This window comes from Narcine bancroftii, chromosome 7, assembly GCF_036971445.1.
Source record: "Narcine bancroftii isolate sNarBan1 chromosome 7, sNarBan1.hap1, whole genome shotgun sequence".
In the NCBI taxonomy this organism is placed as follows: Eukaryota; Metazoa; Chordata; class Chondrichthyes; order Torpediniformes; family Narcinidae; genus Narcine; species Narcine bancroftii.
Genome location: NC_091475.1, coordinates 135,319,894 through 135,346,956, shown reverse-complemented (window position 1 = coordinate 135,346,956; position 27,063 = coordinate 135,319,894). Strand labels below are relative to the sequence as shown.

Here is a 27,063-nt window from a genome sequence, read left to right as displayed (position 1 = left end):
ACTGGTCAATAGTCCTTTAGGCAGGTTATCACACTCTTCTTGGACACTGGTATGATTGACATCTGTACCATGCCCTGCCATAGTGAGATGTTTGAAGATATCCATGAATTCAATGGTAAATTAGTCAGCACATATTTTTAATACTCGGCCAGGTACTCCATCCAGACCAGATGCTTTGCAAAAATTTACTCTCCTTGATGCAACCTACACGTCATACCTGGTCTTCCTATAGAGATCTAGATCACCAGACTTAAACACAATTGACCTAGCTCTCAGCAGTTTGCAAATTCCTTAATTCATCCATAGCTTTTGGTTGGGGTGCTCACTGAATACTCACTTAATTCATCCACACAAGTCCTGATAAAGTTGGTGACAGCTGTGCCATATTCATTCAAGTTTGAATATGAATCTGTGAATCCGTTCCACTGATTCACGGCAGTCCGGCAGGTGCTAAGTTGTGACTAGTGTTGAGTCAGGTTGAGTGAGAACATGTATTGTTCATGCACAAAAGTGTAAGAGAAACTCAGCAGGTCCTACAGTGACCCAAACAGTCAAAGATATATAACCAATGTTTCATGTCTGAGCCCTTTGACAAGGTATGAGCAAAATGCAGGCAGGCACCTGAATGGAAGAAGGGATGGAGGGTGGGGGGGGGGGGGGGGGGGGAGGATGGAAGCACAGGCCAACCATTAGGAGGCCATAGGTAGGAGGGCAGGAGAGAAAAGCAATATTATATAACTCATAATATTATAATGGCTAAATCAAGCTTCAAATTGTGATCAATTGACGCACACTGAGGCAATTCAGCTCACCACCTTTATTTTTTTATTTATAATATGAGCTTGAGGAATCCATGCTTTTTTATGCTGAAACATGTGGCATGTTGTAGTGAAGACTAAAATATTTTAAGGGATGAATTTTTTCACACATTTTTCAATCAATGGTTGCAAAAGCAATCACAAATTGCCATGTAATAGTTAAAAATAAAGATACAGTAGACACAGGAGTGTGGCATAATGGTGTAGGTTGAAGTCATGGAACTCCTGGCAGAATTAATCAAAACCTGAATATATATTTTTTTTAAATTACCATCTTGAGACTTGTTCTTAACCTAATTACAATAACTACAAATATATCAAAGGTTCAAACTGCAAAGAAAACAACTATTAAAAGGATTAGTATGATTGAAGAAATGGGGCCTGCCTTAATGTGACTTCAGCGCCGCTTCTCTGGGGAGCCAGAGAAGATGGTACTGGAGTTCAGAAGAGGATCGTTGAACTCCAAACATTGCAAGAACAAATGCGCATGCATGAAACTTCACGTATGCGCACAATGGAATTGATGTCTTTGCATGGGGCAATTGAGCCAGCTAAACCTGTGTCTTGCGAGTCAGACTAGGGCTAAGCAAGTAGTTTGTAAACAACCACCACCAATTCCATTATCAAATGAAGAAGAAGAGGAGGAGAGAAGAGAAGAGGAAAAAATATAAGAAGAATTGGAGGGAGCAGGATCATTATATCGTGGAGAAGAGCCCCTGTTCACACAAGGTATGGAGGGAGTAAGGTTTAAATTTTCTCAAGTTAAACTTCAAATTGCAGATCCTTCAGCTCAAATTTTCTTTACTTATGGAACAAATTAATAGAATGATTAATCATATTGATTTATAGCTTATGTCTGTAAGATCTGAATTTAATACACAATTTCAGTACCTTAAAGGTGAAATGAACTTTATTAAAGTAGAAATGGCAAAATGTGCTAAAATTGTAGATAAGGTTAAAGCTAAAGTTCAGAAAATTGAAGAAGATATTCAAGATTATCATTTTGATGTAGAACAATGTAAAGATACAGTTAATAAAATAGAAGATTTTTTTATGGCTTGGGAAGTTCAATGGAAAGAACTTTACAGAAAATTAATGTTTTAGAGAATCATAGCTGCAGAAATAATGTTAAAATTGTTGGACTGCCTGAAGATTTTGAAGGTCCCAATCTAATACCATTTTTTCAAAGATGGATTCTGGAAATAATGGGCTTTGATTTTTCTGAATGGATTGGAACTAGATAGAACACACAGATCCAATTGAAAGAAACCATTTCCAGGACAAGCACCACGCTCTATTCTAATTAGATGTTTATGTTAGCAAGTCCAAAATGCTAGGAAATAGCAAGGTCCTTTAATGACAATAGACAATAGACAATAGGAGCTGGAGTAGGCCATTTGGCCCGTCGGGCCAGCACCGCCATTTTAGATCATGGCTGATCATTACCATCAGTACCCCTTTCCAGCCTTATCCCCATAACCCTTAACTCCGCACTCTTCCCCCCCCACCCCCCCCCTCACTCTTCCCCCACACCCCCTCTCTCACTCTTCCCCCCCCCCCCCCTGTACCTGGACTGGATCCGCCACCATCTTGCCGGCTCCCTGCATCTCCCTTCTCCCCCAGCCAACTCCACGGTCCCAGTCCTACGGCGGGGACGGGAAATGCCCTGTATGTTGCTGGGAGAAGTTGTGGAGGGTGGGTCCGAACCAGTCCGGTTTTCTGATCACCCACAAGCCAGGCCTCTCAGCACATCCCGGCCGGCGGCAGCGGCGGCCAGCGACCCCTCCCCATCCCCCCCCCACCCACCCACCCCTCTCCCCCGGCAGCAGAGGGCTCGAGTGAGAGAGGGCTGCAAGTAATCCCGGCCCCATGGGAGGTGTCAGCTCGCCATCCGCGTCAACCTTCCCTTCAAATCCTCGCCTGGCCGCCCGCCCGGGCGAGGATAATAGTATTTTTCTTTGAAAATTTGAATATGTCTATTGTTAAAAGAAGAAAAGAATTTAACTCTGCAAAATCTGTCCTTTGGAAGAAGGGGTATAAATTTTCTTTTCAATATTCAGCTATATTTAAAGTTTTCTCTGGAGATTTTTATTTACTAATGAAGATGAAGCTTTGGAATTTACCAATTCATTGCCTAACAAAAAACAAGATTTAACTCAAAGCCAATGTGTTCAGAAGGTGAAATTGAGCCAAAATAAGATGCAAGATAAACATCAGGTGTTGGAATGTTGAGAATCAATTGAAATTGATGATGATCAAGTAAGCAAGATTCTTGAAGATGCTCTTCATACATGAAAGAATTACATAAATGTGTTTTTGTATATTCTGTCCAGGGGAGGTGGACTTTTTGTTTTCTTTCACAGCCATGTGCCACTTAGTGGCGAGAGCTACTTCCCATGCACTAGAGAAATAGTTCTTTTTTTTTTAATCAGTACTTTTTGGGTTTTTTCCATTTTTTAGGGGTTTCTTTTTTTCTGGAGATGACAGTTATTTTGAAAATTTCTGTGGGTCTGGGATCTATTGGGATGGGTGGTGAGAGTTATATATTTTTAAAATTTGAGATATAGCTGCAAATAATTTAAATGTAACTTTTAATGTGAATGGGATTAATAACCCAATTAAGAGAAAAAATATTTTTAGCTTATATTAAAAACTTGAGGGTTGGTATTACTTTTTTACAAGAGATTCATTTAACTGAAAAAGAACATCAAAAATTAAAAAGAGTGGTTAGGTCAAGTTATACCTTCTTCCTTTAATTCTCAGGGAAAAGGAGTTGCTATTTTAATTAATAAGAAATCACCATTTAAATTACAATCTTTTGTTACAGATTCTGCAGGGAGATTTCCTTTAGGAAATTGTCAAATTTACTCTGAAATGTGATGCTTATGAATATTTATGCACTTAATGTTGATGAAAAATTTATTCTGGATTATATTTTACATCTTGTTGAAGCAAATGAAAATGTGTTGGTGGGGACTTTAATTGTTGTTTCAATCCACTATTGGATAAGTCTCAGAAATCAGTTAATAAAATGAAAACTGCAAAAAAAATTTTGACTTTGATGAAGGATTTGAATTTAGTTGATATTTGGAGAAAATTAAATCTGAAGGAAAAGGATTATTAATTTTATTCTAACAGATATGATTCTTATTCAAGAATAGATATGTTTTTAATTTCAGCTCAATTACAAGGGCAAGTTACATAAACAGAATATAAGGCTAGGATTTTGTCAGATCATTCACCTCCTTTGATTTCATGTGTAGTTTCTGAAAAAGGAAAATTGTTTTCTAGATGGAGGTTTAATTCTTCATTATTGAGAAACGTTGATTTTTGTAACTATATAAGAAAACAAATTTAGGAATATTAAGACATTAATACTAATTTGATTGACAATAAATTTGTTTTATAGGCTGCTTTAAAAGTTTATTTAAGAGGTCAAATAATAAGTTAATCTCATTCATTTTTCATATAACCATATAACCATTTACGGAGCGGAAACAGGCCATGTCGGCCTTTCGAGTCCGCACCGGTTCACTAGAACAACTCCACTAGCTCAAACCTCCCGCTCTCTGCCAATAACCCTCCAACCCCCTCACCTCCATGTACACATCCAACCTTTTCTCAAATGACAGAAGGGACCCTGCCACAACTATCTCATTCAGAAGATCATTCCATTCTGCCAACATGTATATTTTCATGTATATGATCAGACAGGTGAACAAAACTGATTAAAATGCAGCCTCCTTCAGCTTATATTAATTTATGAACCGTGCCCTCTCAGTGACTGGTACAATATGATGTTTTTTAATTTGTTATACACTCAGAAGAATGAGAAAGCTACATAAAATCATTGGAATGTTAAGCATTATATAAAATGAAATAAACCAGAACTATTTTCTATGACAAAATGAACATGCCTGAACGTCACTCAACTAAAATTAAAAAAGGATTATCTTAAAGAAGTAGATAAATTTGAAATAGAGGATTTTGAAAAATATTTGCAGAAGAATGCATCTGAAGGAAAACAGAGATTTAATAAATAAGAAATGATAAGTTGATACAAACTTATAGAATAGAGAAATTAATTGAGAAAACCAGACAGCAGTATTATGAATTGGGAGAAAGAGCACATATGGGTTTGTCTTGACAATTGAAGATGGAACAGACTTCAAGGACTATTAATGCTATTAAAATAAATTCAAAAATTACTTATAAACCTCAAGATATAAATGATTCTTTTAAAGATTATTATATACATCTCAGTCTACTAATGATGAAGTTAAGATTAATAACTTTTTATCTGAAATTCATCTTTCTTTGTTGAATTGTCAAGATCAGAAAGATTTAGATTCCCTATTTACAGTTAAAAAAAGTATTAATGCTCTTAATTCTTTACAACATGATAAATACCCAGGGGAGGATAGTTTTCCACCGGAATTTTATAATAAATATAAAGATTTGATAACACCTCCTTTTATGGAGCTTTTGAAATAAGCAATGGAAACCCTTTCTTTGCTGGAGTCTTTTTCAAATGCAATTATAACTGTAATACTTAAGAAAGATAGATATTTATTAAAAACATAATCTTATAGACCAATATCATTATTAAGCATAGATTATAAAATTATAGCTCAAGTTTTAGCAAATAGATTGACTAAATATTTACCAGATTTAATTCATACTGACCTATTTGGTTTTGTTAAAAAAAAACACTCTGCAGACACTGCTGTTAAATTAATTAGTTTCATACATATATCTCAGAAGAAATCAGATTTGGCATTGGTTTTGGCTTTAGATGCTGAAAAGGCTTTTGATAGATTAGAATAGAGTTATTTATTTAGGTATTAGAAAAATTTGGATTTGGATCAGTGTTTGCTAATTGGATTAAAATTTTATATAAAAATCCTTCTGCTAAAGTTGTGACTAATGGACAAATTTCTTCAGCTTTTTCAATGTCCATTATCTCCACTTTTATTTGTTTTAGCAATTGAACCTATAGTACAATTTATAAGACAAGATACTAATATTAAAGGGATTAAATTTAGCAATGAGGAATTTAAGATTAATGTATTTGCTCATGATGTTTTGATTTATATAACAGATCCTATAAATTCTTTGCATTCATTGTATATGAGATTGAGAGAATATGATGAAATATCAGGTTATAAAATTAATTGGGATAAAAGTGAAAATTTGCCATTGGATGGTGTGGATTATAATCAACGTAAATAAATTTCCCAATTTAGATGGTCAGATAATAGAATTAAATATTTAGGGATTAAAATTGATAAAACTTTAGATAATTTATACAAGTTAAATTATTTACCATTGTTCTATAAAATTAAAGATGATTCAAATAGATAGATAAATAATGGATAGAGTAAATTGTATTAAAATTAATATTTTTCCAAAGATTCAATATCTTTTTCAATCTATTCCTTGTGGTATACCTCAGAATTTTTTTTAAGGATTTAAATTCAATTATTAGGAATTTTTATGGAAAGGGAAGATGGTGAGAGTTTGTAGAAAAATTAACTTAGAAGTTTGAATGAGGAGGTTTACAACTTCCACATTTTCAGAACTATTATAAAGCTGCTTAATTGAAGTTCTTTAATGGAATGTTTGATTTAGAGAAATATTGGGATAAAATATAATTAGGTAAAATGGATGAAAAATATATGCAGGAATATATGTATAAATGGAATTCAAAATTATTAATAGGTACTAAGGATACACCTATATTGAATCATTTAATTGAATTATGGAGTAAAATAGATTATGAGATAGGTGGAAAAGGTTTCATTTCACATAACACACCTTTATATCAATATAAACTTTTTCCTTTTTGTTGTGTAGGCACTCATACAATTAAGTCTTGGAGATGTGATGCTTACTCATCCTTCTATTAGACTAACCTGGCTATGAAACACAGGATTATATATATGGAAGGGTGACATCATGATGTGGGCATCATGATATCCAGCAGAGGGCAGGCTTGTACCCAACACTCTTTCTCCCCCCCCCCCCCCCCCCACCCCATGCAATAAATGCTGACTGGGCCCCTTCAAACTAATAAGATGACATCGGGCCCAGGACTACAAGTGAGAATTAGAATACATCTCATGAGTAATTATAAAGGGGAAAGTATTTAAGAATAATCAGGGCACATAGTCCTTAACACATTTAGGTGGTCTTCTTTCTCTTTTGGACCACTTCACCATGGTTTGCTGTGCCAGTCTTTGCTCCGGACCCATAGATAGTTGGGTCAGCGGTCGAATCAGTGACAACTGCCCACTTTTGATGACTTTTGGTGGCGACTGCCCATCTTCCATGCCCTCCTGGCTACGTGTCTCAGTTACTGCACTCTTCACTGGAATCCTTGGCTCTGTGACTGTCTCTGCAGCGCCCCCCCCCCCCCCACTTGACGTGAGGGGTGTGATGGTGGAGGCAGGCCATGGCAGGTCTGGTTCCACCTCCTCCAGTCCATGAGACAGTTCATGGACCTTAATGCCAATCAATGTTCATAATTGGTCAATGTGTCGCTTCCACAATCTGTCCCCCACTAGAACACAGTATGAACAGGGGCTTAATTTTTGTAAGAATACTCCTACCACCCATGGGTCTTTATTATTTTCTATAATCTTGGACCAGAATCTTGCCCACTTTCATTATTGTAGGCACAGTCTGTGGCAATGCAATCGGAGACCCAGATCTGGATGAACTGTGGACAGCCTGGTCCACAGGTTGCAGTCGAACATTATTTCTGCTGGGGTCCGTTTTGTGGTAGAATGTGGCATGTTTCTGTATCCCAATAGTAAATTTGTGATTTTGTATGTCCAGGAGGCATTTAGAAGTTTCATTGTTTTCATTGCTCTTTTGAATGTTTGTACAAAACTTTCTGCTTCCCTATTAGTACTTGGGTGATAGGGTGCAGACAAAATATATCTGATATTGTTGTCACGCATAAATTTTTAAAGATGTTCTGATGTAAATTGAGGCCCATTGTCCGTAACTAATTCATGAGGCAATCCATAAGTGGCAAAGATAGCTCGTAGACAATCAGTTGTGGGATCTGCTTTAGTGTTTTTCAGTTGTGAAACTACTGGCTGCATCCACAGCTATTAGGAAAGTCTTACCCATGAATGGTATAGCAAAGTCTACGTGAATCCGATGCCAGAGTTTGAATGGCCATTTCCATAGGTTAGCTTCGGCTTGCGGCATTTTTGGCTGCGTTGACTAACATACTTTGCATTCTCTTACTGTTGTTTCAATATCTCTGTCTACGGAGGGCTACCAGACATGCATCCGGGCCATTGTCTTCATTTGTACCATTCTTGGATGGTTGTGGTGTAGTTCTGATAACATGGTAGTTTGCCATTTATTTGGCTGGAATAATTGTACGGGTACCCCATAGTAAACATCCTTCTTCAACTGATAGTTCATGGCAGCGTGTGTGATAGGGTTTTAGATCTTCTGGAATGACCTCAGATTCAGCCCACCCATTAAGGGTGAAGTATAGGATCTTGCTTAATGTCTCCTCTATTCGGGTTTCCTTTGCAATCATCTGGGCTGTAATGGGCAGTTGTTGAAGTAGTTCTTGGTTGATGGCTACTACCTCTGCTGTCCATTAATAATTTCTTCTTCTTGTTCTGTCTCAGGTAGCAGCATGCGTGATAAGGCATCGGCATGGCTGTTGAGTGTTCCTAGTTTATGTTTTATATCATAGTTATATGCCGCTACTAGCATGGCCCATCTTTGATTTTTGGCTGCAGCTAATACTGGTATACCTTTGTGTGGCCCCAGGATTAAACTAAGAGGCTTATTGTCTGTGATCAAGGTGAATTTTCTTCCCTAAAGATATTGATGGAAATTTTTTACACCAAAAATTATTGCCAATCTTTCTTTTTCTAGTTGGGCGTAATTGCGTTCATTTGTGGTTAATGTTCGCGAAGCATACGCTACTGGTTGCTCACCTTTTTCTTTGATTTGGGATAGTACTGCCCCTAGTCCCACTGGTGAAGCATCTACGGCAGGTGCTGCTGATATTCCGTAAGGCCCGCGTGTATCGGTGAATAGTCCCAGATGGGGATTGATTATCACATATTCCCTTGATTTTTTTTTGTCCAATTCTATCTGTTGATATGTTTGTGACAAATCTAGTTTTGTGAACTTTTGCCCTCCATTTAGTGCTTGGAACAATTCTTCTGCCTTGGGCATGGGGTTTTTTGGTACTTTGAGTGATGGATTGATGGTGACTTTGTAATCGGCGCAAGTGTGAATCTCACAGTTTGCTTTTTGTACAGGTATGATGGGTGCTGCCCCATCGCTGTATTGTATTGGTTCTAATATGCCTTCTTGTTTTAGTCTTTTTAATTCAGCCTCAATTTTCCCTTTCATACCAAGTGGCACTGTTCTGGCTTTAAAGAGTTTTGGTTCTGCAGTTTGGCTTGAACACTTTTGATTTTCCCCAATTCTTGTTGGAAAACCACTGCGTGGTTGTTGAGGATTTGGTTGAATTCTGGCTGGGAGGTGTCTGTGTGGTTTACATTTAGTATTGAATAAATTTCCAGCCAGTCTAGGGGAATGTGTTGTAGCTAGTTTCTTCCGAAGAGTGCTGGTCCCTGGGTATCTGCAATGTAGAGTGAGTGTTTTTTGGTTGCTATTGTTTGTATTGTACTTGGACCATACATTTTCCAAATACTTTGATTCTGTCTCCTGTAATAAATCTTTGAGTTATTTTAGTTGTTTTTACCATGAGGTGTGGTAGCAAGCCTTCCTTTACTTGTAATGGCATTAGGGACACCTCTGCCCCTGTGTCTAACTCTGTCTTCAGGTTGGGTCCATTTATTTTTAGTTGTATAAAGATTGCTGTGTTTCCTCCATTTATTCCTCAGATGTGTAATATCTCAGGAGCTGAAATTTCAGGAGTTTGAAGGTCAGCCATTGGGCTGTTATCATCGTCGTTGCCAGGTTGTCTGTCTGTCTCTCTCTCTCTCTCTCTCTCTCTCTCTCTCTCTCTCTCTCTCTCTCTCTCTCTTTCTCTCTCTCTCTCTCTCTCCAATTATTTTGACTATAGCTGTCTGCTTATTTGCAGGCCACCTGCGCTTTAGAAGCAGATATTTAGCTTTGATATGTTCTTCCGTTTGGCAATGGTTGCATTTAGAATTTTTGAATAAACAGTTTTCTGGTTGGTGGTTGTATTTCCCATAACAGAAGCATTGTTGGTGGGAAGACCTCCCAACCAGTAGGTCTGGTTGACTCACATCCAAGTTTTTATCTGCCATTTCAGAGCTGCAGGCAGTCCTGTATGCAATTTGTAATGTAACATCTTCATCCATCACTAATCACTAATCTGTCTCACAGTGCCTGATTTTGAAACTGCTCAAAATGACAATGCTCCACCAGTTTGCGCAACAATGCCAGATATTTGCTTACTGTTTCTCCTGGTCCTTGTCTCCTTTCATAGAATCATTGCCTTTCGCCATAACTGGTGATTTAGGGCTTAAATTATTACTTAGAACTGAGCATAATTCATTGAGTGTCTTCATCCCTGGATCCTCCTAGGCCAGGAAGGTCTTAAGGAGGTCATGTTTTGCTGCCTGTTATACTGAGGGGGCACATTTGCGGTTTACTGGACCTTCCACAATATTGTGGACTACACAGTAGTGGTTAAACCGTTCTACGTAGTTATCCCAACTTTCTTCCACTTTGTTGAATTCCCCAAACTTTCCCTCTGCTATCTTGGTGCACTTTTGTCTTCATCTTTTGGTGGGAATTTGTTGGGGTAGTTGTTTTCTACCTTCTGTTGTTTTCTTTCTCACGGTTGTTGCATAGAGTATGTGTAGGGTTCATTTCCCATCACTGTTGTGTATGTACTCACACAATTATGACTTGGAGACATGATGCTTTCTCATCCTTTACTTTTATTAGACTAACATGGCTACTGAGACACAGGGTTATATATGGAAGGGTGTCATCATAACATGGGCATCATGATGTCCAGCAGAGGGCGGGCTTACACCAAACACTTATACTATGAATAATCAATTTTCAAAGATTTGGAATCAAGTGGGGATTAAAACATTAGAAATTTGTTTTGAAGCTGGTAAATTTATTACTTTTCAATGAATGAAGGAAAAGTTTAATATTCCGAGTAATACTTTTTTTTGTTATCAGGTTAAGGCTTTTTTAATTGATAAACTAGATCAAATTTTAAGATTGTCTAGACAGAGTGAATTAGAATTATTGATTACTAAGGGGATATAAAAAATGCATATCAGAAATATATAAACTACTTCGAAGAAAAGCACCTAAGTTAGATATTCATAAATCAAAATTGAGATGGGAATTTGATTTAGATAGGAAATAGATAATATGACAAAAAATATTAATGCAAGATATAGATTGAGTCAATATAATTTTATTCATCAATTATACTTAACTCCTTAAAAATTAAAAGAATTTAATTTAACATTATCATATTTATGCTTTAGATGTGGTCGAGAAATGGGTTCATTTTTTCATTCTACTTGGCAAAGATTAAAAAAATTTCCATACAGGTGAACTTGATCCGATGTTATTTTTATTGGGTAAGATTAAAATGGTTAGCCTTAAATTAAGATTAACTATGTATCAAATTGAATGTTTACAATTAGCTTCAACTAAATGTGTAGCATTACTTAGAAATCAGATATAGATTTAGGAAGGCAGAGATGGAATACTGCGTTATCATCTTGTATTCCACTTGAAAAAAATAACTTTTAGTTTACGTATTCAGTATAATTTTCTTTTTGAAAATATGGAGCCCATATTTACAATACGTTGGTTTGAAGATTTAGAACTTATCCCAGTGGTGATTTTTCAGATCCACAGTTGTTGATTTAAAGTTGTGTATGTAATTTTGACAATCTCCTTTTCTTTCCTTTTTTTAGGAATAAAAGGTAGTCGGGAAGTAGGGAGGGAGGGATTAGGGATATATATAGCACATGTATTATTTTTTACATTTTATTATTAATAACTGTAATTATGGTTTAAAATTTAAATAAAATATATTTTTTAAAAAGATACAGTAGACACAAACACAGGTATTATTTTGGGATTAGTTCCACTAAAGATCAATATTGCAAACTCATCCTGATGTTGGCAAGAAACGACAATGATGACTTTTAAATTTACTTATTAGTCTGTCTCCAATGAGACAATAACATAGCTATACAATTTTGAGAAAGTGTTAAACATTTTATTAAATCAACCATAAAGAATTTAACATTACCAGATACTTTACAAACAAATAAATCATAATCTTACTAAATAGCAGAGCAGGTTTGACAGGATGAATGATCTACTCTTTATTTGTATGGAACATCTTAACATATTAATGGTTTGCTTAATAGCACTAATCATATTCTCTATTACCAGCTACATTTTTTTATCATTAACAACAATATTAGCACTAACTTTAAAAATATGGAAATCATAATTTATTTTTTGTTGTTCCCCACGCCACTAGGTGGCAGATGAACAGAGTTGTGGACAAGAGTTTTATTTTTTTAAAGTTAAAAAGTGTTTAATTATGCTTTATCTACTTGTACCAACAGTAGGTGTTAGGTCTCTCCATTAAATTAACTCGTCAAGATAATCTGATCTATTAGTACAAATACATAATTTGAATATCATCTTTTTCTCTACATTTGTCCTGTGTCAGAAGATCTGCAATAGTCTGTAGTGATTTGACCTAATTTCTTCAGGGATGAAAATGATCACTTAGAGCCCTTGTGTTTCTTGAGAAAAGGCAATGCCATTTTTTGCTGTAAATAGTAATATAACTCATCTCCGCCTGACCACTGCCTCTCTTGAACCCTCCTTTGTCATGAAATTATAGTTTGATATCAGGGACCAGATGTCTGAATTCTGGGAAGAGAGACAACATTATGTTTGATTTCTATCACTGATTCCATTCCCTGCCTGCTTATTCTTTCCCTGACCTGACAACTGTATGAAAGTGTACTAGACTGTTGGATGTTTTGGTACCATATTGGGTCCCTGAGATTCAGACCATATATCTATGTCATTGTTGAGACAACTTAATTCAACCTCCGAAGCATTGTGGGATTCCCATTCATGCCTCAGCTCCTTTGCTGCTAATATTCTCAACCACATCTTTATCTGACCATTCCAATTCACTTCCAGCTGATCTTCACTTCACCCCCCCCCCCCCCCCCCACTGTAGCTTTTCCTAGCCCATGACTCTCTGATGTGTCTGATCTTCTCAAAATCTGGGTGTGATAAATTTGCCCTTCATTGTCCAATTCTTGAATTCCTTTCTTGAACATCACCTATCTAAATCTCTTTCTTGAGATGCTTTTTTAATTCTTTCCTCTATGTCCAAGTATTTGAAGCATCTTCCCTTAGTATCTCCTTATATGGCACTTTTCCATACTTTCATATTCCACATTATTTGCAATTGCCCTATAATCAATGATTCTATTTTCATTTCTGACTATCCTTCCACACCTAAGTTAACTTAGTTTTACTGTGTTGATATTCCTTGCTATTTTTTGTACCTACTTGGTTTTAGTGTTTCTGTCACTGTTGTACACCTTTTCCATAGCCAAACACAATCTGCTGGAGGAACTCAGTGGGTCAGGAGGAACTCTGACCTGCTGAGTTCCTCCTCCATCTGATATGTTTGGCTTCAAATTCCAGCATCTGCAGTCTCCTGTGTGTCTCGTCTTTATATTTTTGCAATTAAACTGGGTTACTTATGAAAGAAGTATTTTTTTCTTTTCACTTTGTGCTTTCAACTATTAATTTATTTCCTTTTTCATTTAGTTGAACATCTTTCCTTTCCCTAATATTGATACCCATAAACATCCTTATCTCATGGATGATATTTGTCTCTTTGTAAATGATTGAATATACATAGCCATCCTCATTTTCTGAAAGAGGAATCCTCTATGATTGCAAATTATGTCGCCAAGATTAACTTACCTCAGGCACTGTGCAACAGATACTTTCATTTTACTTTTCATTTAAGTTAAAGAAAATGGAAGCAAAAGCTAAACTGCTTAATGGAATCACACAAATAAGTGTAAATATATTTTAGCATATTCCAAATTAGTTTAAAAAAGTTTCTAGTTATCGGATCTCAAACAAATGCCAGAAAGCTGAGATCACCACTGTAAAAAAAATTAACTGTAACTATTCTGTTATAGTGTACAGAAAGATCCTGAATCAAAAGGTATACGAGTCATCTCTACAGTGTTCAAGGTTACAGCCAGTGTAAGTATTGAATTAATTTGGAAATGTGTAGCATGAACTGAAATGCTAACTTAAAGACAAAAGTCTAAGAATTACATTTAGTAATATTAGAGAATGAACACTTAATATACACCAAAAAGTTTTTGTCTATTGCTTTAATGCAAATATGAAATACAGTAATTTCTGATTATCCGAAATGGTCTGGGCTGAGCCCATTTCATATAAATGTTTATTTCAGAGAACTGGTCATTTTTTAAAAACAGCCCAGTAGCAACAACAAATCACTTGCAACAGTGTTTAAACAACAACAAACAACAAGGGGAGGCTTTTTAAGCATTAAAATAATGTTTAATTCTCACCCCAAAAAAAATGCGGGCCACCGCTGATCACCAACACCTCGCCACCGAGGGACCCACTTCTGCCCCGAAGCTTGAGGTCTGCTGCTGCCACCACCGGGAGCCCAATGTCCCTGGTCAGTTTGGCTCTGAAAAATTTTTGGATAAATGAGGATTTTGGATATCCTCATTTATCCAAAAATTGTTTAAAAACTGAGGATTTTGGAGAATCCAATTTCAGATAATTGGAGTTGTACTGTAATTTAAATTCAATAGTGCAGCAACTGTGGCAGAGCCTACCATTCCAGGATCAGCCTCCATAGCTACAGTCGATGCTGCTAAACAAACCAGTGACGACCAGAGGCACAATGCCCATGGTCGATCACGACCAATGGAGGCCAAGAAGAAGTGTTAATCTTTGGATTAGAGTATTGGACAAAAGAATTGAATACTGCTGTGTTGGTGTTTTATTATTACTAGCTAATAATTTCTCATCCTATATCAAATCAAACTTTTTACAATAATTTCTGATGTAAACTCACAATTGTCCATGGAATAAGTACACTAGCTAATATGCTACTGGTCAACAGAAAGTGAGATGAGGGTATAAGATTAACTGAATTTTCAGAACTAAATTAGGTGGAGTTCATGTTCACTGGATGCAAGAAACTTAAATTTGAATATTTTCTTAATGAATAAGAGGAGTGAAGGATACATAAATCACAAAAAAACTAGAGTACATCTAGTAGAATATTTTCCTTTCAAAAGGATTGGAATGCAAGGATTTATGATTTAATTTCAATGACCCCATCTTTGCTACTGTATTCATATTCAGCCTTACAAATCAAGAAGACAATGCAAGTACTCCCTGACTTGCGACCTATGTGACTTGGGTCATATAGGTTGCAACATATGGCTGAATTTTTTTTAAATATAAAAGAAAAAAATATAAAATTTACACGTATTATGTTGTATTTGATAAAGAGGGATACAGGGCATGTAAGAGCCAAAATGTGCGTACTTACCTTGTTAGTCAACATCCTGGGGTCCATAGGCTGGGCACGGCTATCTTGATTCCTGTGCGCATACATGGTGGGTTCACATATTGAGTTTGGTTGATGCATACCTGAGAGTTAAGGATATGAATTCAATGTCGTTAGGGCACTTAACTCTCACACATCTGCCAACATCTTCAATACGTGAACCCACCACGCATGCGCACAGGAATCAAGATGGCCATGTCCACTCTTTGGACCCTGGAATGCTGACTAACAAAGCAAGCATGGACTAGAATGTGGAAATATTTGCCAAGGTTGATTGGCAAATTCAGGAAGCTTTAAGTTGTTATCGTCAAATCTACAATGAAAAAAAGATTTGATTAAAAAGTTTGCTTTAAGACTTGCGTCCATTCCGAGATACAACCGATCCTTCAGACCCAATTACGGTTGTAAGTCAGGGACTACCTATACAGTACTACTCCTGGACAATTTTTACAAGAATAATAACAGTGCTCAAAGAGTTAAATTATAATAAACCTTCAGTTGTATTCATTTGGGTTAATCGATTGGGTTGAACAGAGATTTGATTGGTGTTTAAAATGACAGTATCTAACAGAATAGACTCAGTGAAATGAGGGAAATCCATAACAAATTGGCACTATCCTAAAATAGCTAAGCATGCAGTAACAAAACAAGGAAACATTTTCATACAATGAACAGCCTCCATTTAAACAGGCACACCCTTAGCTTGATCATTTGTGCTCAATTTACTGATCCCACCCATTTGTACAAAATGTTCCAGGATAATTGAAGAATAAAACTCAATGAAGCCACTGGTTTTAAATTATAAACCTGCCTGCACCAGTAATTCAAAATAATGGGATTCATTCAAAATAGCATTTGGCATTTGTTTGTGATTGCACTGGATATACATTTCAAACTGGAGGAGATTATTGATTCATCTTAAGACCTTGGCATCCATTTATTTTCCAGACTATACAAGGCTGAAGGTAGTTGAAGTTAGAGCTACACTGATCCCAGTGTGAGCATAAATTGACTTTGAATATTCGCACACTTCCACTGGGGAATGTTTTGGTACAAATGTTTCAATTTTAAATATGACAATAGCAGATGATAACACTGCTGTTTATTAGAGTAATAACTAAATATTTTGAAGAGACTTGCTCATGTTTTTGGGAAAGGCTTAAGCTAATTTGACTGCACAAAGAGACATCATTTGAGCAGCACGATTGGTGTAGCAATTAGCACAACGTCTTTACAGCGCCAGCAATCAGGTCAAGGATTTGAATCCTGCACTGTCTGACAGGAGTTTGTACCTTCTCCCCGTGTCTATGTGGGTTTTCCCTAGGGGCTCTGGTTTCCTCCCTCCATTCAAAAATGTACCATAGGTATAGATTAATTGGTGTAAATTGGGCATCATGGACACATGAGCCGAAATGGCCTGTTACTAAGCAATATGTCCAAACATAAATTTTTAATTTATATAGATGTATAGTTGGGAGGGATATAGAATGAAATAAAGAAGAATTAAGTGTGCAGGTGATACATAGGCTTGAATGCAAGGCTAAATTGCAAGGAGTCCAGCAATAAACCAAGTGAACTAAGGGGAATATCATATTTCAGTATTCCATGACTCTGGGCCTGTACTCGCTGGAGTTCAAAAGATGAGGTGTGATCTCATCAAAATTTATTGAATATTGAAAGGACTAAATAGAGTGGACATAGAGAAGATGATTCCAGTAGTGGGAAAGTCTAGGACCACAGTGTACAGCCTCAAAAAAAAGAGAGCTCCTTTTGAACAGTAATGAGAAGATGTTTCTTCAGCCAGAGGGTGGTGAATCTAAGAAATTTGTAGCCACAGATGGCTGTGGAGGCCAAGTTATTGGGTATATTTAAAGCAGAGTTTGATAGGTTCTTGATTAGTAAGGCATCAAAGGTTATGGGGAGAAGGCAGGATAGTAGGGTTGGAAGTAAAAGAACATCAGACATGATTTGAATGGCAGAACAAACTTGATGACCCAAATGGCCGATTTCTACTCTTGTGTTTTATAACCTAAAGACCACTAAAGGCAGTCACGCAGGTAGGTGAGATGATTAAGAAGTCGTATTTGCTTTTTTTTTTGGAAATTTTTATTTTTGATTTTATCAACAACCAATAACAAATTATCATCACAGATAAGTAATTAAATGTGATTCATTAATTCCAAATTTGACCCCTACCCACCTCCCCTAGACAAAACCCCTAATGAAGGTGAAAAGAGAAAAACAGTAAAAGAGAAGGAAACAAGAGAAAAAAAAGAGGAAAAAGAGAAGGAGCTATTTAGATTTGAAATTCAATTCAACAAAGAAGAGACCCAGTTATTTTTATCTAAATTTCAATAAAAGGAAGAAAAATAAACAGAATAAGTATCTTACTTATTAAGCATTCAACCCTACATTTTGTAAGTAGGGTTCCCATACCTGCAAAAACATGTTATATTTATTTCTTAAATTTAAAGTAATTTTCTCGAGGGGAGTCATATTGCTTTTATGTGGATATTGACTGGGATAGTGTTTCAGTTGTAAGAAAATACTAGATATGCTGGGGTGAAACACAAAAGTCTGCAGATGCTGTTATTGTAGTAAAAAAAACAACATTACTGGAGGAACTCAGCAGGTCTCGCTGTGACCATAGGAGGCAAAATAGTTTTGGCCCTTAGCCCTTTGGGAAGAAGAGAACAAAAGGTTCCTCCAGCATGTTTATGTTTTTAATACTAGATATGTTGGACATGTTTTCTTTGGAGCAGAGGAGGGTGAGGTAAAATATGATTTAGATACGGCAGGCATAGGGAGCATAGATCATACGTACATAAAAGGTGTCTGGACCCTAAAGGCATAATTTAAAGGTAGGAGATTTAGAAGAGACCAGAGGCAAAAACTACATGCAAGGCATGGTAAAAATCTGGAATGTACTGTCTGAGGGGTTGGTGGAGGCAACGTCACTCACAAGATTCAAGTTTAAAGATGAGCACTTGAATTGGCAAGATGTAGGTGGCCATGGGACAGAGGTGAGAAATGGGTTTAGTATGAATTGAATTTTGATGGTCCTCATGGAAGTGATGGGGGCCTAAGAGCCGGTTTCCATTTATTATAATTTTATGACCCTGGGAATACTTTGCCTTTCAACATAGAACAAAGAACACTACAGAACAGTACAGGCCCTTTGGCCCACAATATTGTGCTGCCCTTTAGACCTTGCCTCCCACATAATCCTCCACTTTAAATTCCTCCATATGCTTGACTAGTAGTCTCTTGAAATTCACCAATGTACCTGCCTCCACCACTGACCCAGATAGTGCATTCCATGCACCAGTCACTCTCTGGGTAAAAAAACCTTCCTCTAAAATCTCCCTTGAACTTTCCAGCCATTACCTTAAAGCAATGCCCTCTTTTATCGAGCAATGATGCCTTGGGAAGGAGGTGCTAGCTGTCCACTCTATTCCTCTTGTATATCTCTATCATGTCTCCTCTCATCCTCCTTCTTTCCAAAGAGTAAAGCCCTAGCTCCCTTAATTTCTGCTCATAATGCATACTCTCTAAACCAGGTATCATCCTGGTAAATATTCTCTGCCCCCTTTCCAACGCTTCTACATCTTTCCTATAATGAGGTGACCAGAACTGGACATAGTTCTCCAAGTGTGGTCTAACCAGAGTTTTGTAGAGTTGCATCATTACCTCACATCTTTTAAATTCAATCCCTCCATTTATGAAAGCTAACACCCCATAAGCTTTCTTAACTACCCTGTCGATCTCTGAGGAAACTTTCAGGGATCCATGGACATGGACCCCCAGATCCCTCTGCTTTTCCACACTACCAAGAATCCTTCCATTAACTTTGTATTCTACTTTGGAGTTTGTCCTTCCAAAGTGTACCACCTCACACTTCTCCGGATTGAACTCCATCTGCCATTTCTCAGCCCAGCTCTGTATCCTATCAATGTCCCTCTGCAATTTTTACAATCCTCTACGCTATCCACAACACCACTGACCTTTGTGTCATCTGCAAACATGTCAATCCATCCTTCTACCCCCCCCCCCCATCCAAGTCATTAATAAAAAAATCACAAAAAGCAGAAGTCTCAGAACCAATCCTTGAGGGACTTCACTAGTCACAGCCCTTCAATTTGAATGTACTCCCTCCACCACAACCCTCTGCAAGCCCTACTGGCAAGCCAATTTTGAATCTACATGGCCAAGCTTTCCTGGATCCCCTCTGACTTTCTAAATAAGCCTACCATGTGGAATCTTGTCAAATGCCTTTCTAAAATCCATGTAGACCACATCCACCACACTACCCTCATTAATATATCTGATCACCTCCTCAAAGAACTCTATCAGGCTTATGAGACATGATCTTCCCTTCACAAAGGCACTGTTTTCTAATTTTTATTTGTGAATATGTGATAATCATCGTTATTAATTGCTCAGCCCAGTATTTTTTGTTGTATCTAGGATGAACGTGGCATATGTTATCCATCCACCAAGAAGCATGAACAGACGTTTGCCTATCTCATTGTGGATCCTATAAAGCGTCATGTTAATACACTATACCACTGTTTTGGAGGAGGATTATTCCCCAATTCATCTTTATGATCATAAAACACAAATGCTAATGGTTACTTAAGTGTGTGCATTGGAACAGCAGGATTTATTATGAGGAGAGAAACAAGAAGTTATTTGTTCTAGTTTTTGAATATTTTCTTCTTTCTACATAATTGTAAGTTACAGTGAAAAGAAGATTAAATGCAGACTGGTATAAAGAATCCTGTAAATGCAATTGTTCATATTATACAGTTTTCTAAATAGAATTATCTTCGCCGTTTTCTTGTTGCACATTTTGTTCTGAGATTTTTAAGATGTACTTTTGGAATCTTCTACATTAGTCATTACAGGTTAGTTATAAATTATTCCTTTTGCTGCTCATGCTATGTGATGCAACTCAGATTTACCCTTTTAGACACCTTCAGTGTTATTAATCATTTAATAAAGTGGTCAGAAATTTACGTGAACTCTGCATGGTTGCACTGTTTTAATTTTTTATGTCCTATTTTAAAAAGTTTATTTTATGTACACAACATGGATTGCAAAGTTTTTGTTGGAACTGAATAGAACTAACAGTGATTCAGTTATAAGCAGGAAACCAGGATGTTTAGGCAATGATTAGTAAGATGTGAGCAGAAGACAGTTTGTTGCGATAGAATTCAATTTCATTCAGCCACATTACATACTCCGCTCACTCATATGGATCTGAAGTCAACGCTGAGTGGAAAAATCTGGTGCACAATGATAGGCAAGATTGTTGACAGTTCTATTGGATTTAATCCTCTACAATGCCTCCATCCATTCGATGACTCTTCAGGGGAAGGTACTTATTCTGAGGGAACAAAGACATGGCTCTTATCTCCACCATCCACTTGCTCAGCAACTAATGCTTTGATGGATCCAGTAAGAAAGATTTGGTTTTCATCCAGTAATGAAAACATCACAAATGAAGAAGAGCAAATCCTGGAGAAGGAATAGAATGTTTGCATTGGAGGAAACAACAGCTACAGTGTACTTCTGAAAAACTACTGATGGAAGATACATCTGGTGTAGCAGGAATGAATTGGAGAATTCTGTCTTAAACATGAGCAACATAACATCAACAGAGAAACTGCTCAAACTACTCAGCAAATATGGCTACATTGTGGAGGGAGAAACTGATTTAATATTTCAATCAATTTGCTTTCATAAGAACAAAGCAAATGTTAAATAACAAGCAAGTTCCAGGAAAATGGAATGGTGGAGAGAACAAAAGCATGTTCGCGTTTATTTTTTTTTATATATACAGTAATATTATAATTATTTATCTCTATTTTCTCTGTGAGGAGAATTATTTCTAATAACTCACATTTTCACTCTTTGGAATTTATATATTGTAGCTGACTGCAACAAAGAAACATACACACTCACAGAGTGGGAGGTTAAGTTCTGAGATTTATTGAAGCTGAAAAGGCTTCTTTTATACAGTTGGCGTTCCCGCCATTTGTGTGATTGGCTGACATCAGCTGTATGAATAACAATAGCGGGCAGGAACATTCTTGCATGTGAATACCCTTCTTCCCCAGCCTGTTATTGATCTGTTAGCTGGGCAACTTGGCCATTTTAGGGGTGCTGGTCTTGTACTGTTCTAGCTTTCAACCGTGCCGGTTTGCTGTGTTAAAGAATGTGTTATGTTGCTGTTCACTACTGCGCGATGTGCCAGCTTGATCTCCGCGGTCGCGGGCCACCACATGACCCCCCTCCCAGAACCGGTGCTACAGTTCATAGTGTCCTTGGATGCAGTCCCCCATGTTTTTGGCATTCTGCTTCTGTGTCAAGGTGTTGTCGTCTCCACGGGTTGTTTCGGGTACGTGTGTGGGCTTGAGCCTGTCTGTGGTGAAGACTTCTGGTTTGCCACCGATGTCCAGTTCGAAGGTGGCCCTGTTGTTCCGGATGACTCAGAAGGGGCCTTCGTAGGGCTCCTGTAGTGGTGGACTGTGTGGCCCTCTGTGCACGAACACATACTTACAGTCTTGGAGTTCTTTAGGGATGTTGAACTTGGCCTGCCTGTGTCTGGAGGTGGGATTGGAGCCAGGTTACCAACATTTTCCCTCAGCCTGTCCAGGAAGGTGGTTGTATCCTCCTGTTGACCTCTGACTGGTGGGATGAAATCCCTGGAGACCATGAGTGGAGTTCCATAGATGAGCACGGCAAAGGATGTGTGGAGGTCTTCCTTTGGAGCTGTACAAATCCCTAGCAGTGCCAATGGCATTTTGTCCACCCATTTGGGGCCCTTGAGTCTGGTCATAAGGGTGGCCTTGAGGTGCCTGTGGAAGTACGCAACCAGCCCATTAGACTGCGAGTGGTACTCTGTCGTGTGGTGTAGCTAAGCGCCCCACAGGTTAGCAACGTCTGACCACAGCCTGGAGATAAATTGGAGGTTATGTGTCATGACAGCCCAAACCTTGCTATCCAGGACGAGACGAGTGCCTTGGTGCAGGATCTAGTGGATGTGTCTGCCAGAGGGATTGCTTCTGGCCACCGGGTGTAACAGTCGACCACCATGAACAGGTAGCGGAAACCCTGTGAGACTGGTAAGGGTCCCACTATGTCCATGTGAATGTGGTCAAACCTTCATTCCATTGGCTTGAAAGGCTGTGGAGAGGATCTTGGTGTGCCGCTGTACCTTGGCTGTTTGGCACTGCATGTACATCTTGGCCCACTCGCTGACTTGTTTCCACAACCATGCCACGCGTACTTGCTAGCCACCAACTGGACCATGGACCTGATTGATGGATGTGCCACCCCGTGGATGGAGTCAAAAACTCATTGCCTCAATGCTGTTGGGATGATAAGTCGAATTTGCCTGGTGGCCACGTCGCACAGGAGGGTAGTGTTACCTGTGCCGACCAGGATGTCCTGAAGCTGCAGCCCTGTGACGGCAATCCTGTAATAAGGTGTCATCCTACTGCTGTGCCTCTGCAAATGCCACAAAATCCAGTCTGTTAGCCAGAGAGTGGATGCTCTGTCTCAACAAGGCGTCTGCAACCATGTTGACTTTTCCCGAGATGTGCCTTACATTGGTGATGCATTACGAGACATCACTGCTGGCGGATGACCAGGGGTTGGAAATCTAGGCCAGGGTAAACGTTAGTGGCTTGTGGTTCGTGAAAGCCCTTCCCTTTAGGAAGTACCAGAAGTGGTGGATGGCTAAGTACAGTGCCAGTTGCTCTCTGTCTAAAGCACTATAGCTCAGGAGGCTGCAGATGTTTGATGAAGAAAGCTAACGGATGCCAACTTCCTTCTATCTGCTGCTCCAGAACTCCACCAATCGCCATTCCTGAGGCATCAACCATGAGGGCTGTGGGTGCGTCTGACCTGGGGTGGGCCAGGAGTGCAGCATGCCAGGGCTTCCTTCACTTCCACGAATGCTCATGCGGAGCAGTTGTCCCAGCTCGATCTCCGCTGTGGCGGGCTGCCACAATATGACACATACTATGTAGACTTGGGCATACCATTTAATTGTATTTCTATTCTCCTTATGCTGTGTATATTATTATGATATGTTAATAACAAGGTTGAAAAAGAAAGTGTTTGTTGAGCTTTATTGGAGCACTTGGATCCAAAAAACAGGAAGTCAGAGTGTGAATGGGATAGAGAACTGAAGTCCTTGGTAACTGGATGCTCATGTTCACCTTGTGGTCTCAAAGAAGTGCTAAACAAAACGGTCAACAATTTGCATTTTGTTTCTTCAGTGAAGAGGAGAACCACAGTGTTGGCACCAAATGAAGTACATTAACATGTCCACAATCTTTTGTCTTCTCTACGTGTCCTCCTCTTTGTGTCCTAAATATGGTTGTTTTCTGTTTTGTCTAAAAGGTTGACGGTCAAACATTCTTTCTTCTCCATAGATGTTACCTGATCTTCTGAGTATTTCAATGTTATGATGTTACAGGATTTCTGATGGCAACCATTTGCATAGAAAAGGTCATCTGCAAATGTAACAATTGAATGAATTAATTTAAGAACTTACTGAGGTCTTGAATGATATGAACATTTTCTTGTGTTGGAATTGGAAGCATTACTACCCTAACTTTAGATGTTTGGCATCTCATTGACCTATGTTAGCCCACATAATGGCTTACTAGCTTAGTACTTCCCTATATAACTGAAGATGGAGCAGCTATGCAAAAGACTTGAAGAGGCTCAAATCACAGAGACTGTCACCTCTGCTGAATTGCACCATATATACAAGTTGTAAGAAAATGAATGTTCAACATATGGATTTTTTAATTCAAAAATGAGGAATACCAACTTTTGACTTGCACAAAATTATTCATTTACCCCATCTTCTGCCCTAGCCACTGAGCATGTAGGAATGGCATTGGTGGCTGTGAAAAGCATATGTTGCTATTTTGGCATTTGATTGTGTCAAGGGAAGTGGAAGAGAGGGTGGGTTTAATGTACATTCTGAAGGCTACTCTAGAGACTATATGTTTTGTTTATTAAATATCCAAATCTCTCAAAGCATATTGTGGATTTTCTGGAATGTTGTAATTAGATAGCTTTGAATTGATTGCCTTGGATCTCAATAATTTATTTCTTCATAGATATCATTGTCTTCTCTCTAAAGGCTTTACAAGTGAATTCTTGTCTTCAGGCTAGTTATAGACACTACATGAAGTGTGAGCAGATCAGGGAAAGTGACCTGCTTCTACTTGTGAATCTTATTGAAATTTGCAGGCATGTGGTTGCAGAATTGCTGCATATAATTGGAGTGAAAGGTTTTCTAGTCAATAAACTTCCACATGAAATCGAATAAGTCATTTGATTGTGGTATGGTTGTTGTCAGTAGGAAGGCAGCTTAAGCCACAAATCTGAGTGCCCACTTATCCTGGCTGACCTCATTAAATCTGAACCTGTTCCTTGCAGTTCAATGCCTTATATATTTAAATATTTGCAATCAATTGGGAGATTCTGTACATCCCTTCAGAAGGAATCTCAACCAAAGAGAGAAAAAGCAATAGTGATTGTGTGCGTGACCACCAAGCTAACAAACGAGAGAATCAAATACCTACTATTACTAATGTGCCCTTCTCAGTTACTGTCTCAGTCATAAAAGCTGTCTACATACCCTGAGTGGTGGAATGACCACCTGTGAACTAGACCTCTCTGCTGCTTCCATATCTCCAGCTGAACTGCAGGTAAGTGAGGAGCAACCTGCTGCCATTCCTTGTGATGTTCATTTGGGTCGCTTGAATCATAACATAAGCGGTATTCATGTGATGTTACCTATTGAAACCTATATTGTAAACTGCATAAGTGCAGTTTACAAGTGCTGACCTCCACAATTTGGAGACAATTGCAGCACTAACTACAGTGTACAAACTTTGCTCCAATTGTATCCTGATTTGTTGCAAACTTTCAAAAATAATTTACCACCACAACATTCATGAACAGAACTTTGTCGAAGTTATTTCAGAAAAAAATGTGTGATTGACTTACTTATTAACACATTCTAAAATGTTTAGCTGCTTGATCTTTGAACCACTTCCACTGTTCTCTTGCCTTGTTCATAGACAAATTTCAGGAAACCCATGTAATTTATGCAACTTAGATGAATCTTAACTTAATGTATTATTCACAGTGAAACTGTAAATACCCCATTTTTAAGTGTTGCACCCAATGCACTCCCTACCTTTGTGTTAGATGCAGAGATTGATGTGTTGGAAGCAGTATCCAATGTGCTATTACTTTTGGCAGATTTAACTTCTGGCCTACCCTCAAGCTCACATACTCACCAAAATGAAATACAATATAGACTACTGCTTCTGATTTTTGATTTTCTACATGCTTATATATGACGGTAGAGAAGAGATCCCACCAGGAATCGTGAATTACTGGAAGCCAGCACAGAACTAAATAACTACCTTCATCAGGCAACAAACCAAAGGATCAGTGTTATTTTTCAATTATTATATCTGGAATTAATAAAATGATTTCAGTGGGACAACAAAAAATCTAATTTCTTATTTTATTGGGGGGGAAAAGCAGGCACTCCAAGCCCAATTTCTCACTGATCTAAAGCAATGAAATAGTACAAATGAAAATATTCCAGAGGAGATAGTTGCAGCAGGGTCCTTTCTGTCATTTAAGAGAAGGTTGGATGTGTACATGGATATGAGGGGGTTGGAAGGATATGGGCGGAGTGTGGGAGGGGGAAACTTGTGGAGTGGTTCATGTGAACTGGCATGGACTCGAAGGGCTGATATGGCCTGTTTCCGTGCTGTAAACTGTCATATGGTTATATGGTTATTATCAATGTATGTTAGGCATCACTTTACCAAAAGGAATTAAACTCTTTTGTTTTACAGCTATATATTTAAATATTATCACATTTACAGACTCATAAAAATTGATAGTATAGGCCCATCAGACCACAGCATCCTTGAAAACCATCATATCTCTGTACTTATCTCACTTGCCTGCATTAATTTCATATCTATCTGTCCTGATATCTCTTAAATATTATAACTGTTCCTGCATTTATCACCTCCTCAGATAATTCATTCCAGATACCAATTACCCTTTGTGTGAAAGAATGTACCCCTCAGATCCCCAATAAACCTCCCTCTCACCTTAAAGATGTATCCACTATTTTTCGATACCCTTTACTTGGGAAACAGAGTAAAGTTCTTAATACAGGGTCCAGACCCAAAACATTGAGTGACCATTTCTACCCACCGAGTTCCTGCAGCTTCTCATTTTTTGCACTAAGCTTCCAGTGTCTGCAGCTTTTGTGTTTCACTTACTGGTAAGTCTCAAATTTACTGATGGATTCCAGCCAGTGAGTTTGTCAGCACACTTTGCCACATGGTGAAGCATGTTCTTGCTGAACTTCTCCAGCAGTTGCAATATGGAATCTGTTCATAGGTCCTGACAACAAACCCATTCAATCCAAATCCAATGCAAATTTTGCAGCTGCAAGGAATGATGGGAAGGAAATGAAAAATGCATTTTTAAGATTGTTTCCATTTGCAATGTTCTTAATTATTTGGAAACATCTTACAT

At 38.0% G+C, this 27,063-nt stretch overlaps 1 protein-coding gene across 5 annotated transcripts in view; it reads left to right on the top strand.

The window, feature by feature from the left end:
* cfap300 (cilia and flagella associated protein 300) overlaps nucleotides 1–20,480 on the top strand; it is a 62,751-nt gene extending 42,271 nt beyond the window's left edge. For 4 of the 5 annotated variants that reach the window (XM_069890723.1, XM_069890722.1, XM_069890726.1 and 1 more), the window contains exons 6-7: nucleotides 14,033–14,099; nucleotides 19,924–20,480. In XM_069890723.1, coding sequence (XP_069746824.1) covers nucleotides 14,033–14,099; nucleotides 19,924–20,064 — 208 coding nt within the window. In that variant the 3' untranslated portion in view covers nucleotides 20,065–20,480. Of the gene's footprint in view, nucleotides 1–14,032; nucleotides 14,100–17,665; nucleotides 17,784–19,923 lie in introns of those variants that run through there. The other variant, XM_069890725.1, reaches the window with a different exon arrangement.
* Nucleotides 20,481–27,063: the final 6,583 nt, after the last annotated feature.